This window comes from Kryptolebias marmoratus, linkage group LG12 (genome assembly GCF_001649575.2).
Source record: "Kryptolebias marmoratus isolate JLee-2015 linkage group LG12, ASM164957v2, whole genome shotgun sequence".
Classification (NCBI taxonomy): domain Eukaryota; kingdom Metazoa; phylum Chordata; class Actinopteri; order Cyprinodontiformes; family Rivulidae; genus Kryptolebias; species Kryptolebias marmoratus.
The window spans coordinates 15,725,413-15,743,012 of record NC_051441.1 but is presented as its reverse complement, the minus strand read 5'-3'; the positions used below and the strand labels follow the sequence as shown (position 1 = coordinate 15,743,012).

The following is a 17,600-nucleotide window of genomic DNA, read 5'->3' as shown; positions in this document are numbered from 1 at the left end:
CTTGGCACTGCTCAGACTAGCTGTTAGCATCTGTTGTACTTTTTCAACTTTTTACTTTTTCTAATTTGATCACTTCTTACCCATAATTTAGTGAGTATGAAAGAAAGCTGCCTGCCAGGTCTCTTTGTCCTCACGTTGGCAGCTGCTCCAACTCTGAGGGTTTAATGAGCTGCAGTACACATCGAGAAAGTCTGGCTAACATCTAGTAAACCAAAATAAAAGTTATGCTCATAAATTCTGTATTATTTAAACATTCTGTTATTTCTCAGTATAGCAACTTTGTATGTATTAATAATTAATATTAATTCTATATTCATACTTGTTGTGACTAATTATTTAATATTAATAAAAAAAATGTTTGTTGTATGTGACTCCAGCACAAAACACCACCTATTTGAGGATTCAAAGTAACAAAAGTATGACTTTTAACACCCACCATTAGCTCAACAATCCAGTAAGAATAATCTCTTTTTCTCCCCAAATGAGGTTGTGCAAAGAGCTATCGACCACAAGTAAGATATTTATTGCTCCTAACTTTTCACACAGAACCCCACTTTAAAAGATCTGAACCGTCTCTTTACCGCATCGTTTGTGAACAAGCCAGTGCTGGTTGATTACTGCAGATAGCTGGGGCTCTCCGAGTAAATGTTCACTGCAGACCTTTATTGGCTTCTGCAGACATTCTGCCATTAAAGTGGTGCCTTCAGTCCATCACCTTTAAACAGAAAGAAGAATGAGAACACCAGATAACTGAAAGGAAACACAATTAAGCAATAATGTATGAAGCATTTATCCTGAAAAGGTGTCAAGGAAAAACACCTCTGCATGAACAGAAGTGGTTATTTCACTAAAACAGGTGAGAGGATGCTAAATTTGTCGCACTGAGTAGAACATTTCCAACAAAAGAAAGCCTTAAAATGATAGAATCACTGCAATGCAACACCCCACCTGTGCTAATAATCTTGTTACTGTTTCCTATAGATCATCATTGATCAGTAGAAAATGTCAGTCAATCACCATGCAGCAAAATCCAAAGTGCTTTACCTTCCCTGCCTTATATAAGCACTCAGTAAACAGAAAAGACTGACACAGCTGTAATGCTTAGCCTTCATTTACCTCCAAAAGCTCCAAAATATGGCAAATATTTTCATCTCCTATAGTTAAACCTGCAACAGGCTGTAAGGGGTAAAGCTGCTATTATTACTGAGCGATGCCATCAGTGCCAGTCTGGCTCTGAATACAAATGAGAGAACACCATGTGCCTGTTTTGTATTTTTCATCCTCTAGTTCCTAAGCCTGCAGGAGGATATTCGCCGTCTCTTCTACTCTTCTCGCGAGCTGAAGCCCGAGAGCTCGAGCTAATTCTGCTGCACACACGTTGGACGAAGTGTCCTCCTGCACTCATTTTAAATTAGAGCTTTTGGCTCCCGCGACTCAAAGGAGTCTTATCTTAAATCCCCTCTGTGCGAGATCAAACCCCTCAATTTTTAACAGACTTCAGCTGTTCCAGCTCAAACTCAGCTTTTTTTTTTGTTTCCCACACCTGCCTTATGTCTTTATGTGAGCGCCCCTGCTCTCTTGTGCTCATTCTTTTTAATTATGTGTGTTAATCATTTTCTGGGAGAGAAAAACATAGTGAAATGAAACTTTCTGGTCTACCAGGTGTTTTTCTAAGGGTTTGCAGTCTCTTTATGTGTGCTGCTGCTGTTTGACGAGAAAACCTTGACACTGAGTTATGATATTCATTTTGCTTTGTCTGTGTAATATGAGCTAGAAAATATCATTTTTATGCGATGGGAAAGATAAAATCCTGATGTATTGTGCAGGGTTTGAAGCATGACGAAGATACCCGATTGGGAAATGAGATGAATAAAATTTGATCCAGTTTGTCACAAAAAGACAAAGCAGTCTTTGGAGAAAGAAAGTCCTGTCTCTTTCAGTTCTGGGGTTTTACATTTCAGGACATAATGAGAACTTTGATCTGGCCTTTATTAGGTTCTAAAATTTTTCAGATTTAACAAAAACACACAACAGATTCCTCAATGTTGTTATTTAATAAACAAAAAAGAAGCCAAAATGGAAAAGCTGTGTGGAAACCTAAATCCAGTCTTGCTGCTTCCATAAGATTTAAGAGGGAAAGTATCACCCAGGTGCCGCAATTTGGAGTTCTACAGGGAGATTATTGACAAGTGGAAAAGCTTTGATACAGCTGCCAGTCTTTCCAATAGTGGACGTCCCAGCAAATTTACCCCAAGGTCCGATTGTGCAATGTTTCAAAATATTGCAAAACCCCAACAACTCCTTCTCAGATTCTACAGGCCTCAGTTGGCAGGTTAAAGGTTAAAGTTCATGACAGGACAATTAGAGAAAGACTCAAGAATTGTGGCTTGTTTGGCAGGGCTGAAGAAAGAAAGCTCTTCACTTAAAAGAACACGGTATGACTTTGTTTGCAAAGTTTCAACTGAATGAACTGATGAAACAGAACACTGATCCCAAACACAGCAACATATCTACAACAGAATGACTGAACAAATAAAGAATCAAGGTGTTGCAGTGATCCAGTTAAAGCCCAGACCTGAGCCTGACTGAAATGCTGGGATCTTAAGAGAGCTGAGTAGAAACAAATGTCTGCAGAACTCAATGAACTGAAGCTACATTAAAAAAAGTGGACCATTATTCCTCCAAAACCAAGTGAGAGACCAATAAAATCAGAGATAACACAAATATTTTTTCCACACACAGCCTTCCCATGTTGGCTTTGTTTTTCTTGAACAAATAAAGACATGAATGGAATCTGTTGTGTATTCTTCTCCACTTGAGGTGAGATTTAAATATTTTGAGAAGCAGATTTGTTTTATTATGTTGTAATACACAAAACCCTAGAACTGAAAGAGAATGGATCTTCTTTTTCCCTTCATGACTGCACCTGATTAAAACATGCATTTGGTAAAATTTGACCAAGATTTAACTAATCTCAAAAAGACAAAGAAGACAAACAGTTCTCTTTTTCTCTGTTTTTGAAGGGCTTTTTATAACACTACAAACTAAGATGTCTGTGGAGAAAGCTTCCACTTTTTATTTTACATGATGACCAAAAAAAAAAAAAAAAAAAGAGCAAGCTGTGATGTGTTTTTCCCATGTCTCCCACCATCTCTCGCCCACTCACGTCTCCTCAGTATTAATAGGCTGGATTTCGCCTGAACAGGAGGACATGCGCGTTGCAGGAGCAGAGGAGGTGCAGCTCTGTTTGTTGCTGTCTCCATGATCACTCAATCATGGTCCCAAACTCTCCTTTTCTCATCGCTTGTTCTTTTGGGGGAAAGTAAGGATTTTTTTTCCCTTTTGAACACTCTGATCAGTTATTTAAGACTTTCTTTCTCGTTTTTCTGGAGCTTTTCACTGACAAACTGAGTGACTGTTAGATTTTTCTATTAAGTAATCGCCCCCGCCGCCACCCTGAAGTTCATTGTTGTTATCCTGGCCGCCGGGATGGTGGCCTTCATCGGTGCTGTCATCTGCATCATCGCGGCTGTCCACACCGGAGCCACCAAGGGAGCTGCGGCGGCTCAGCGGCAGCCCGCGGCCGACAACCACTCGCTTTTTCCGGACGCGGCGGCGCAGACTCCCGCCGCTGCCTCCGGGGGCTCCGTGGCCCGAGCCGGAGCGCTAGGAGCTCTCCACGGTTCTGAAACGCCCGGCTCGGAAGCGCCTACTTTCCACGTGGGACTGGACGGGGTGACGGGACTCACCGGACACGACCCCACGGTCAGCCGGCTCATCTGCACCCCGATCCCCGCCGGGGAGTGCAACACGAGGAACTTTCAGCAACAAGCGGAGGACCCGTCGCTGTACGCGGGCGAGGACTGGGGCTACCTCCGCACCGCCGCGGAGGAGCTGCGGCAGACCGTCCTGCAGCAGAAGGACCAGATCTCCAGCGACCAGCGGACCATCCGGGAGCTGACGGGGAAGCTGTCCGAGTGCGAGAAGGGGCTCGGAGGGAGGGGGAGAGGCAGGAGCAGCAGCGCGGAGAGGCGCGGACACCCCGCGGGGCTGCGGAGAGCTCCGGAGGGGGCGCACCTGGAGCGGATGAGGGTGCGGGACAGCCCGGCCTCAGCGCCCGACGGCGGCCACCTGCTCACGGTCGGAGCTGTGGATGAACTGGAACAGGCGATCAGCCAGCTCCAAGACCGCATAGAAAGACTGGAGGTAGGTGGAGATCGGCTCAAAACCTGAATCAGATTCTGCATGGAGCTGACAGAGCTTTGAGATTACTGATACAACAACTCTTAAGGATAACTGATCATGATAACTTCTAATAATTACAACAATCCTGCCTTTTTTGCCATAATAAGAAGCTGACATGACTTCTTACCTGACAGCCACTTTTATGGGGTTTACAGTGAATAAATGTATTTTAAAAATCTTAATAACTCCTAACAATAAATCCTAAAAGTAATCCCGAACAAAGGTCCTTCATCATAGCTCCCAATAATGACTCTTAACCATATCTATTAACAACTCTTAACAAAAACTCTTAAAGAACATTTAACAGTATCTTTTATTGATACCTGTAAAATACAATTCATAATAATAGCCCTTAACCATAAATCTTTTAACTAAAAGTTACATTTAAGGGTTAACATTAAGGGTTATTGGTAACTCTTAACTATAATTCTTAGCTATAACTAATAACCATAACCCTAAACCCAAACATGATTTATAATAACCTGTATCTCTAATTCCCAACAGTAACTCTTAAAAATAATTCTTAATGATCCCAATAATAAAAACTCCTAACTATGATGTTGATAATAACAACATTCTTGCCTTTTTTGCTTTAATGGGAAATTATAGGAGTTATCAGTGATTTTTCTTTATTCTTCATCCTAGAATTGTCAGGATTGCGGGACACAGAAAAGAACCCTGAGTGCAGACTCATGGTAAAAATAAACTAATTTATTAACTAAAGAAAAATAACAAAACAAAAGCTGACGTGGCAGCAACTAAAACTTAACAAAAATCCAAATACATAGCAAGGCAAGGTAACGAGGAAACATGGGGAGCGAAGGCAAACAACAAGTAATGATCCAACGACTAGTGGGAGAAATGACCGGGTATTTGAGTGCTGAGGGTAACGAGGGAAGTGGAAACAGGTGAGTGGAAATGATTACGGACAGGTGGAGATGGGTGTGGCAAGAAGGGCAAAAGAGTGACAGAGGAGGAGTGAATACTGAGCAGGAACACAAACAGGAAAAACCCAAACTGAAAGCACAAATAAAAACCCACAGAGAAAACATAAAGAAAACCAAAACAGAAACAAAAAAAATCCAAATCCTCACAAGAATCACTTGTGCTGTGAAGATTTATTTTATTCTCCAAAAAACTCTTTAATTTTTTAAAGATAGCTTGTACTTATAACACAGAACAATAACTTTTATTCTTAACAATCCTCTTGCTTTATTTTTCTGTAAAAGGAACTTATAGGAGATTATTATTTTATTAAAAATATCCATAAAGACAGGCAAATAAACAACATATGAGCTCCTCTTATTTCCCCCTCATAAGAGCTACAAACATGAGGCCAATAAATCCATGGATGATTTGGTTTATTAGTACCTAAATGGCATCCCGTGATGATGTCTTTACTAATATAAGAATTGATTGCTCTGAAAAGGTTGCCATTTTCATAATGGCAGGAAAAGAGCCTGAAATGTCAAATCCAAAAGACAGATGTATGAGGCATGAGGAGGAGGGGGGCAGGCAGGAGAGGACGGGGGAGGGGAGGCTCCATCAGGAGAAGGAGGAGGTGGAGGAAAGAACACTGAAACATGAAACAAGCTAGACCAGATTCTGATGATTTATAACCTCATTTTTTGCCCAAAGAAATGCATGTATAATGTATGAGGTGCCTTCTATTTGTTGTTGAGAGTGATTGTGCTTCTGTGCAGGGTAACACCCCTCACTCAGTTAGATGTAGGACAGGCCAGTGCGGGTCATTTTTATGCCCGTGCCTTCCAGATTTTACACTTCTCACAAAACAACTAACCCCCTTATTCCCCCGTACCCATTCCTCATATCACCACACATAAAAAAACATTTCTCTGAGTAGTTGGCAGCAGTTTTTGTTTTCCATCAGCACCTCTTTTTTTGCACACCATCTGAGTCAGGTTTCTGTGTACCGCTACATGACCTACTTCAGTAACATGGTTTGATGTTTACATCAGACCTAATATCCAAGTATAACAGTTGCAATAAACAGACCAAGCTCTGCAACTATTTTGCTGATCGTGCAAGTAGCACTGTAGTGTTGTGTAAAATCAGTGTTGGCAATATTTAAGACTTAGGAAACAGAACTGCACAACTTTCACACTACCAAAGACTGATATAATACATTTTGATAGCTTTGCTGAAGGAAAGGAAAGCAGGAGTTTATACACTATGGCATCATTTTAATTGAACCTTTAGATATTCACTTAAGCACTAAAATTTACAAATCATACTGCTGGAAATTCCCAGATCCAAACTCAAAAACAAAGGGGTCAGAACCTTTTCATTGGTGGCTCCTGTTTCATTAAACAGCCCATCTTTGGATATTAGCTGCCTAGAACACTGATTACTTCAAATCACTGTTTAAAATCCTTTTTACTGACATTTAGTCCTACTTGAGTCCACTATCTTGGCTTTTAGTGTACAAGCTTGACAAATTAATTAACCTCAAAATTTAGTTTCAAGACATCTTTAAAGTGACATTTATTTCAAACAAGGCAGTGGGTGATATGTAATGCTACATTTATTGTTCAGTTTTCTTTTTGCTGATTTTCTAATAAGTTTTAATATTTTATACTTTTAACCACCTGAGGTTAATTTAAATGTACTGTAGAAACAGAAATAAACTGAGCTGACATTAAAATCAGCCATCAATGGTCATTTAAAAGTAGAATTCTTTGAGGAATGCATATTACATAATGTATTATATGGCAAAGTTTTAAGCAAATGTTTTGCATAATTTATAAGAGCTCAGAATATGTGCTGGAGGTACCTATCAGCTACTCAGCTCAGTGTCTGTAAAAAATACTGAGCTATAGCCATTTTTGTGTTTCCTAAGGTTGATCAGCTGAGGAGGCCATCTTGAATTAGGTTCACTCTACAAGTTATTCAGTAAAGATGTGCATCACATTACTTTAATTATAATCCATCCAGTGGTTCACGAGTTATATTACTACCACAGCAGATAACACCCTCAAAGGCAGTGACATATTTGCACACCTTTCATGGTAGTGAGTGATTTGACAACAAACAACCTCATGAAAAGGCATGCAATATTTTTGAATCAATTTTCCGATTTCCAACTTTTCTGGAACATTGATAATAAAGTGGAGTTTGGAGGGATTCAAGTCCAGAGTGTTTCATTGCGTTGTCCAGCAGTGTTGTTCCTGTTATAAAAACCAGCACGCTCTGCTAGTCTTTATACATGCCGCACAGCTCTGTATGTTGATCTCTTTGAAAGAGAGTTTGCATTAAACATCAAAGCTTTATTTTATACATTCTGGGTAGAAATACCCATCTCCGTTTGGGCTCCAGTCTTTGTATTTTGGGATGGATGATGCGCACTATGTGTCTGATGTATTCAGCAAAGAATCTGTTTTTATTTTCAGCATTGCCGTGTGGTCTGTTCATATTTAGAAGTTCTTGGTGGATACAGTGGAACCAGTAGGTGTTTGTTAGATTAAGATTTGCAGATATTTCCTCCTCTGTGGCTTGCTTGTTTTTCTGGGAACCACACTGAAGCTAAATTTAGCTATTTGTTGCTAAATGAAACTTTTTACTTTCTCGGGAGCCATTTTTTATGGTCCGATTTAAATTTAACTGAAAGACAAAATAATTTCTAATTTGGTCATGAGTCGACATTTTCTGTAACACGAGAGCTTCACGACCCTCTGCACTTTGGAGCAAAATGTGAAATTCAGAGTAGCATCAGACAGAATTTGTTTTGTTTTTTTTGAGCATTGGGCTGCAAAAGTGTGCTCCACTAACCTACAGAGAAGTTAAGCTGGGGTAAGCTGTGAGATGCAACATGAGAGATTAAAACACCAGGAAAGCTAAGAGTGATGGTTTAACGTATCTGTCCGTTCAGCAGCAGTAAGCTGACCTACAGTTAGCTCAGCTCAGCATGAAAACTGTATGAACCTGTTTCTGGTATTTTTAGCCTTTACAGGACTATATTTGGCAGTGTAGGAATAAAGCGATGCTTGTTTGTTTTTTTGTTTTTTTTTACACATTAGCTGTTTTGTTTGCTGAAACATTTTCTAAAGACATACTGTGTCAGGTACAGCATTATTAAATCTACTGTTTTACTTATCCCAAAGCCTTATGCAAAACTGGAAAGAAATTACCAATTAATTTGATATTGAAGTAATAGTTCAAATCTTTTAAAATGGCATATCTTTCTTTTTGTAGATAGCTCTTTGAATGACCTCTGTTTGAAGAAACAGCTTGATTCTGACCGGAACAACGAGCTAACGGCTAGTCCAAGTGGGGCCAAGATTGCACCTGGTGTCTCAGGTTACACGCTAGAGCTAGCTGCTGCTACTGCTATACTGCTAAACAAACACACAGTAGATAACCATTCTGTGAAATTGATGGTAACGTAATTTTTAGAAATTTGTTTACAATTCAATAAAAAACACAATTAACCACTAATTGTGCAAATGTTTTTATGAGCATAAACTCCTACTATGTTGAATACCTACAGGACATTTTGATGAAAATGTTAAAAAGTAATGATTGGATGTACGTCAACAAGTCATCAACCTTTAGAGTCAACACAATTTAATATGGCTGTCATAAATACTCAATCAAGTCCATTTTACAAATAATGAGCAATAGTTAGGTGTGGTAGTAGCTGAGAGTCACTCCCCACACATAGTTTGAGCACTAACAGATCATGGAGGATCTTTGTTCAAGACTATGATAAACAAGGCAGCAGGATATATGCATTCCTTCAAGGAATGCTAGTTTTATTTATTTTTAATGTGTTAGACCATCCTAAATACAGTTGCATTACATAAATTTCTGTTTACATGTAATTACTAGAATTATTAGAATTCTCGTCTTTAAAACCCAGATTCTGATTCAGTTTTTCGCCTGCCTGTCTCCATCCTCTGCAGACAGACATCGGTCCGTTTCCTCACAACCGCACAGACAGCAGCACCTCAGAGGTGGCAGAAGATGGCAGCCCGGAGAGGTCGGCCAATCCAGGGCACAGCGCTGGTGGTGACAGGCCCTGGAGGATGGAAGATGTGGAGGCAGAGCTGGAGAGGAAGGTGGAGCTGCTGGAGAAAGAGAGAAAAGCCCTGCGGCTGGAAGCAGAGAAACACAGACAGGAAATCGACCAGGGCATCAATAAACTACAACACCAAATCTCAGGCCTGGAGGAAGGTGAGAAACAAAAGATAAAGAAAGATGGAAGCATGATGTCTGCATGCTTTAATGTGTGTATTGTGAAATATTTAAAAAGATAGGCAATAGAAGGACTGAGTGATCAATGAAGCTCACTAGTTTTCATAAATCACAAATGATGAGAAATGACCGTAGATGATGTATAAATTCTGATTAAAAAGTAAAAAAATCTGATCAGAATACTGGATTTCCTGCTCTGCTTCAAAATACACAAGAGGCTTTGATATAGTTGTAACAAATATAACAGAAGAAAAGATAACTGTAGTAACTTAACGAGTATTTCTTTACCTCCTGTCTTGCTGTTTTGTTGGGAGCAGAAAATGCCGGGCATTCCTTCCCAGACGGCTACAGACTGTCCTTCCCAGCACGGACGAACTACATGTTCGCTCTGGTGAAACACTCCATCCCAAAGCTGCGAGCCTTCACCGCCTGCCTGTGGCTGCGGCCCGCGGGGGCCGGAATGGGGACCCCCCTGTCCTACGCTGTTCCCGAACAGCCGAACGAAGTGGTGCTGCTGCAGGGCCTGCACACTCCCGCTGAGCTGCTCATCAATGACAAGGTACTGACAAACAACGTCGCAGCACCAATCTAGGTAACTCTCTGATGTCTTTGCTGCCTGCTGTTAGACTGCAATTCACTTTTAAAGAAAGGATCATGCATCTTGTGTTTCTTTTTTAATACTTTGTTAATTACAAATTCTACAATATTCCTCTCTGAACTCAATTCTGTAAAGCACCTGGAGAAAATATCATTACTAATGTTTGTTTTGAAGTAGGTTCAGTCATCCAGCTAAGGCAGCATCAGGGGTGTATGATGGTAAATTGTGTAGGATGGATATTTTAATCTGCTGTTGGGGTTCTTGTGAAACATACTTTTTCTCTGTTTCTGTTTTCTTCTGATTCATCACCTGCTACCAACCAGTGGGCGATAATGTAATTGCCTAAATGCGCACTTGTGTTTGTTTGTCTGCCGTAATAGCAAAATATTTCATGAACCACAGGACAGATCTGAATGAAAGTTTCGTTCACACACACCAAGTGCTGACTAATTGCATGAGATCTCGTAATGTTGCGCGTGATTGTGCGTAACATTAGTTTCATGGTTTGACCAAACTCAATCAGTTTTCAGAAAAAGATCATCTTAGAATAAAGCTCTGGCATGAAGGCAGTGGGTGATGGGCATATGTTCACAAAATGCTAAGCTGTTAATATTGCTGTTTTTTTTGTTTTTTTTTACTTTGCTTCCTGTGAATTTAGTTCTGACTGAGAACAGCTGATAAAACTTAGCTTTCTGCTGTCTGGTACATTACCTATGTTGTGTATTACTTCTTTTGGATAATGAGCATAAAAATTAAACCTTTTTGCTAAACATATAAATAAATTACCACCTATTTTGTCCATTTTAATTTTCATACATATCAGCTATGATGGGGTAACTAATTTCCTGTAAAGCTTATTGTTTCTCAGCAGTAAATCCAAAGATAATAGTAGACTTTTTACAATCCCCCCCCCTGAATTTACAACAGTATCTTTTTGTTAGGATCACGCTTTTCTGATCATTCAATCATTTGTAGGGCCTGTCAAACACATGTTATTGTTGTGACCTTGATTATAATTTCTAATGAATATTTAAAGCAGGGGTAGGCAACCCTGGTCCTGGAGGGCCACTATTAAAGTGACAGCTCAGATCTTTTGAAGTGGGAATTCTGTATCTTACCTGTTCCAGATCGCTCTTTGAATAACCTTAGTTTGGAGAGGTTTGGACTAGCCATTAGCTCATCAGTCCAGTCAGAATTAAACTCTATTTCTCCAAACTGAGGTTGTTCAAAGAGCTGTCTACAGCAAGTAAGACATCCACAGTTCATAACCTTTCAACAGAATCCCTTTTCAAAAAATCTAACATATTCTTTTCAGAAGATAAGATGCTTGGAATTAAACTAAGCAGGGCAGATCAGATGAAAAAAAAGAAAAACACACCTCATCAGACAAGCTAAATAGTCTTGTTCCAGAGTTACGATGAAAGATTAAAATTCCATCTTGACAGCATGGCCCAGTGATGTAGAGCCGTGCTGTGGCTTGTGGTGTAATTCAGAAAAGTCATTATGGTAATTTATTCCTGGAGGAAAAGTGTGGCGTGCTTCGAGGTAACAGAATGGCTTCAGGGCAGAGGAAATACTCTATAACAGCCAATTTGGACCCATAAGACTCATAGAGAAATAACTCTGTCAAAATCAGATAAATTTCCTTGTCGTAGAGCACCATTTCATCTGCACCATGCTAATGAGTTTTCACCGTCAGCTGCCTGATGACATACCTTACCTGATCTGCGCAGAGGAACAATAAAAACGGCTTTATTTGAACTCCGCGTTCCATTTTCTAGGTGGCCCAGTTGCCTCTGAACCTTTCTCGAGGCAGCTGGCAGCACATTTGTGTGAGCTGGACCCAAAAGGGGGGAGCGTGGCAAGCCTTCCAGGGGGGAAAGCTGAGAGGTGAGGGTCATGGCCTGGCTGCTGGACATCACATCAGACCTGGAGGAATGCTCGTACTCGGGCAAGAGCAGGTGAGTAAAATATACATGACTTTGAAAGACAAGAATGACTGAATGAGTAAAGATTTTGCTGATTAGAAAAGAAACTTACTGCTAAGGTCTGCTCGGCAAATAAGGGCAGAAGCATCACTGGAATAAGGTGCAAGTCAGTTATAAGTTGTAATGACAGCAGCCTAAAGGATGAGAAGAACCCCTCCAAAATGTTTTGCTGGCTTGCATTCAAATGGGTCCAATTTGATCAAATTTTACTTTAACTTTGCAGAAGTTCACTGTCTTGCCTAAAGCAGCAAAACAACTTAAAAAGTACATTTGTTTCAATATCTAACTAATCCAACCATTTAACAGCAGACTGATTCTCCTCTAGGATTCCCTGGGTGGAGGTTTTGACTCAACCCAGGCTTTGGTCGGAGAACTGTCTCAGGTGGGCCTTTGGGATCGGGTTTTGTCGTCAGCCCAGGTTGCCAGCTTGGCTCGATGCGGCAGAGTAACCCAGGGCATCGTGGCCCCCTGGACCGAGAACGGGATCGGCGCTTATGGTGGAGCAACCAAAGACCCAGGGGAGCCATGTAGTAAACCTATGAAGAGCCCCCAGTGACTTATTGGGAGGAGATTTTAGAGAAGATTTCATTTGGCCAGTAATAACGCTGATTGATGAAGTTATAAACCCACACAAAATCTTTTGTGAGGGATGGGGTAATGTGCGAAAATAATAAAAAAATAAAATAGAAATGATGGTACATACTAACGTGTTGTGAGTAGAGGCTGTGCAATAACTTCATATTTTTAATAAACTTGCCAACACTTTTATGGAGGTCCACAGGAGAATTGCAACACAAGATGTAATCTATTCAAGAGCAGAGCTGGGATGTTGCATAATATCAAGTTTAGAGTAAAACAACCTTATAATGAAGTGGGGTTTTTTTCGATTCAGGCCACACTGTATCTTAATATTACTGGTTGTTTCTTCTGCTCAGCAAACCTTCTTGCAGACTTATTAAGGAAATTGTTAACTGTTTAATTGAGACTACAAGCCAAAACTTTAAAGGATATTTCAGATTGTTTAACCCTCTTGATGCCCTCAAGAGAGAGAGACAAAGAGAGGTAGAGAAGCCCTTGTAACTTAAGGTCATTTTGATCCGAAGGCCCCAGGAGGGTTAAAGTAGGGTTTCATGAAGTTACTATAAGTAGTCAGTAACTTTTCTGCAGCAGAGAGCAATCTGTAATCTCAGTTTGGAGAATGGCTAGTTAGCCATTAGCTTGGAGGAATAAAGTTAATGGCTAATAGGGCTTTAAAGTGGATTTAAGTCATCACAAATAACCCAAGACTTGTTTGCAATGGTGATGGACAGGTGGACAAACAAGGTCAGGACAAAGATGCTTGTAGATGACATTTTGATTTGTAGTGAGAGTTGGGAGATTATACATAGACAAATAAATACTTTTGTAAAAAAAACAACAACATCTGGAGTAGTGTAGACCGGGCCTAAGATCACTCTGACTGTTGTCTACTGCAGGTAAAATACTGACTGTATTTATGCCACCATCTTAACTAGAACTCCACAGAGGAAGAGGGGATTTATTTCAGTGGGCCATTAATGGTAAAATAAAGTTTAAATAAAAGAAAATGAAATAAATATTCCAAACTATCCCTGTAAAATAAAAAAGCAAATAATACTGGCAATGATAGGGTGGTTTACGAATCAGAACCATCAAATAGTTAGCTAACAGTCTTATTCATTTTAAAATGATCAACATTGTGAAAAACATTATTTTCTACGGCTTTGAATGTATGAATGTATTTGTTTAGCATGTGGCAAGATTTACCAATTGTCGTCAGGCCCAGGCAAGATGTTAGCTAATTAGCTTACCCAAATTATTTTCAGGCCCAGACAAGATGTTAGACAAAAAAAAAAAAAAAAGAAGTCACAAGAACTTGAATGTACTGTCTTTTAAATGCGCTTCAACACCAAACACATTAAGTAGTAATTTTTAGTAGTTGAGCACAGGTTTTAGTTTGGTATTGGTTCAAGTTTAATACAATAGGCTTAAAGAAGGACAGTCTCAATATTATTAGCTAGCATTTCTTTTTGTTTTCAAGGGAAATTTGCAATTTCCAAAATGCTGAATGTTTTCCTTTGTCCCTGCTGAGGTTAGTGATCCAATGCCACGTAATTGTCAAAATTTTGTGAGCACAAAACATGTGATTATTTTCTGAAAACAGCCGAGCCAGATTAAATTCAGTCAGTTCCTCTCAGACAGCTGAGAGTTATTTAATAAATAAAAAAAGGCAGGAAGTTAACGCAGAGCCGATGCAATCCCTCCGTGTGTGCAGCGAGGTCGAAGTGGAATCAGTTTGAGGCTGTGACAGCTTTAGAGTTGGGAGTCAAGGTAAGGTGATGAAAAATGTTGGAGAAAGTGGTGGGAATATTAAGCAGCAGATGGCAGCCAGGAGAAGATGATGAAAGAGAAAGGAAAGAGGGAGGGAAAAGACCCTTGTTATGAGAGATGCTACATTGTTTTCACCTCTGCATGATGTAACCGTATGCTTTTAATGTCATGCCACTGCAATGTGTGTCACAAAACTGGACTGTGCATCTTGCATTGTTCTTGCAGGGTGGCTGTTTGTGTGCTTGTTTCTTAAAATGAATTGGGTTTATTTATAGTTTGGTTTAACGCGTTCACTTTTCACCTGACAAGCGTTTGCAACAAGTAGAACAAGTTCAACAAGTGTGTTATCAAAGAATGCCTAATCTTAAAGTTTGTCTTCAAATTAATGCAATGAGTGCCGTTAAAACCATTTAACGTGTCTAAAACATTTTAGACTGAAATGCTCAGAATGGATAATATTGCTTTTACTTTTTTCTAATCATCTAAATGCAGCCACTCGGTTGGATTTATTAAAGTAGACCACCTTTAAAAATTATACCTAACTGCTGTAGAAAAACTTCAGGAAAAGACAAATAGTAAATTTGAAAGTTTTTTTAAAAAAAAGCTTTATCTCAGTTGCATAAACTTGTCCTTGGTGGAAAGTGGCTGTCAGAGTGTTTGTACCATCCTGCAGTTTATTGTCCCTATGGGAAAATTCTCACCAGAGGCTATTTTGAGCTAATTAAGCATCTATGAATTCCCCAATGGCTTAAAGATTCAAGCGGTTTAAAGGAAACATCAGAATATTCCAGCATACTACTTGAAACTGCTCTGTGCCATCAAACTGAAGCTAAATCGAGCCATCTGGTTGTGCCTATTGTGTCTTTGATAATGCAGTCTGCTGTGTTGATATTGAATGCCATGCTTGGTGTCCGTTCAGCTCATGCCAGAAGTGTTTTGAGCTTTTTGAAAGTATTGTTATTATATTACTGATGACTGAAACTGACAGAAATATCCTCTCCATATATGCTTTATTATCTGTCTTTGTTCTTGTTGTTGATTGCATAAAGACTGTTCTGTCCACGTCTTGTATGGTATTGTAATGTTCTGATTCTGTGCTGTGTAAAAAACCTCAAAGTGTTTATTAAAGGTTGAATTTTTAGAAGGAAAGAGTGGGCTCATTTTGTTATTATCTAAAAGGCTTTTTAAAAAAATGTTGGAACAAAGTTGAATTCATTGAGCTTTGCTTTTATTCCAGGATACACACAAGTGACAGTGAGGCTAAAGTTAAACAGATGCACAAACATGAGATGAATAAACACTGAGAGACTGTAACTGAGATTGACTCTTGGTTCTACAAAATAGCCGAGTAATACTTTGCATGTGCCGTGAGTAAGAATGAAGTGAGGTGAGGTGAGGTTGCAGCCGGGATGAAGAATAGCACCACCATGGCCTGAAGCCACGATCCTCAAATGGAAAATGGTGGATTACCAACTCCGGGTTGGGAATGAACTCCCGCTCCAAGTAGAAGAGTTCAAGTATCCTGGGGTTTAGTTCACAACTGAGGGCAGAACAAGAGACGAATAAATGGGATTGAGATGACCTCTTTATTAAGAACTGTGCCAGCCTGTCGTGGTTGAAGAGAGAGCTGAGCCAAAGGTCAAAGCCCTCAATTTACCAGTCAATCTACATTTCAACCCTCACCATCCCTTATAGTCGGGATCTCACAAGAATGAGTGCTTAAATACAAGTGGCTGAAACAAGCTTTCTCTACAGAGTGACTGGCCTCACCGTTTGGGACAGGGTGAGGAGTTTAGCTCTTCACGAAGCATCTGGTAAGGACACCTTCTAGACAAGAGATGTATTTCAAACATGCCCCACTGATAGTGGCACTTTGGGGTGGACTAAGAACTCACTGTAGAGATTACATCCTGGCCTGGGAACATTTCTGAGTCCCTCAGGAAAAGGAGCTCAATGTGTTCAAATTTCCCCCAAAAAATCCATCCAATGCACTTTATCTGATCCATGCAGGCCGTGTCTCACAGTGTTATAGGATCACCTAACACATCGGTGTATTGTATCTGTGTATTGACTACTGGAACTCTTAAAATTAAGAAATGACTGTAAACTTTGAAACTTTCCTACATTAAGTCAGCTGCAGGTCTCATTTATTGGATCACATTGTTTGACTTTTTCTTGTTTACCTTTCTTTTTTTTAAAAATAGCAGATTTTACTATTGTTCCCTCCTTTTTGCCATTTTTATCTTCCTCTTATTGTCTTTTCCCTTACTCTCTCTTCCTCTCAGTGCTCGGGGGCCAGATTGCCCACAGTTAACCTTCTCTTCATCTAAAACTTGCAATTGTTGTGTCTTAAGTCTATTGAAAAGGGCTCAAAATCCTTCCGAGCACAAAAAGACAAAGCACACAAAGCACGAGGCTCGAACTTTCTAAAGCTGCTGTCACAAATCTGTCGTTGCTTTTTTCCTTTTTTTGTACCGATGCACGAGGGAACTGTGAGCAAATACTGTGAAATGACTGCAAAGGTGACAAATCTCACACCTTCAGACAGAGCAATTAACAGACAACGTACCACTCTGCACGAAGCAGATAAAGTCATCAAAATCTGCTATTCAGTGCCAGTCTGGGTAGCTATTCCAGGGGGTAAGATATGACATCCCTATATTTTTGGATATTTTTCTCTTTTAGAAATCAGACAATAACTTTTTTTGTAGAGGAAAGTACAAAGACAGCATTGAGTACAAACCATTATTTTCCAAATGGGGACTAAAGCATTTTTAATCACACAATATTGTATCCTGAATTGTATCAAATAGTGTCACTTCCCATCATTATAATATGATGTGATGTAACACAACATTGTAACTTATTACATCACATTGTAATATATTATTTCACATTGTAGTGTGGTGTATTGTGTCATTTCACATACTAAGTATCATATTGTGTTATATCACATCATAGAGTATCATATTGTAATGTTATCCAATTGTAGTGCATCATATTGTCATATCACATATCAAATTGTATCATATAGTATCGTAGCATATCATTATAGGTATTATATTACATAACATTTTATTTTATGTTGATCAGTGGCTCTTTAGACAATCTCCAAATATAGTCTTATGACTTCATCACAGATCAAAATTAGCTCTAAGGCTTCACTTTATGCACTGTTTCAGAAAAAATTATTGAAAATGAACATT

The 17,600-nt window shown here is 39.5% G+C and overlaps 1 protein-coding gene across 1 annotated transcript; it reads left to right on the top strand.

The window, feature by feature from the left end:
* The first annotated feature begins 3,184 nt into the window (after positions 1-3,184).
* Positions 3,185-13,609, top strand: cbx6b (chromobox homolog 6b). The gene is made up of 5 exons (XM_017416800.3): positions 3,185-4,206; positions 9,168-9,438; positions 9,777-10,018; positions 11,839-12,018; positions 12,371-13,609. Exons 1-5 carry the CDS (start codon positions 3,490-3,492, stop codon positions 12,599-12,601), a joined length of 1,641 nt encoding a protein of 546 aa, XP_017272289.1. The 5' UTR covers positions 3,185-3,489; the 3' UTR covers positions 12,602-13,609.
* Positions 13,610-17,600: the final 3,991 nt, after the last annotated feature.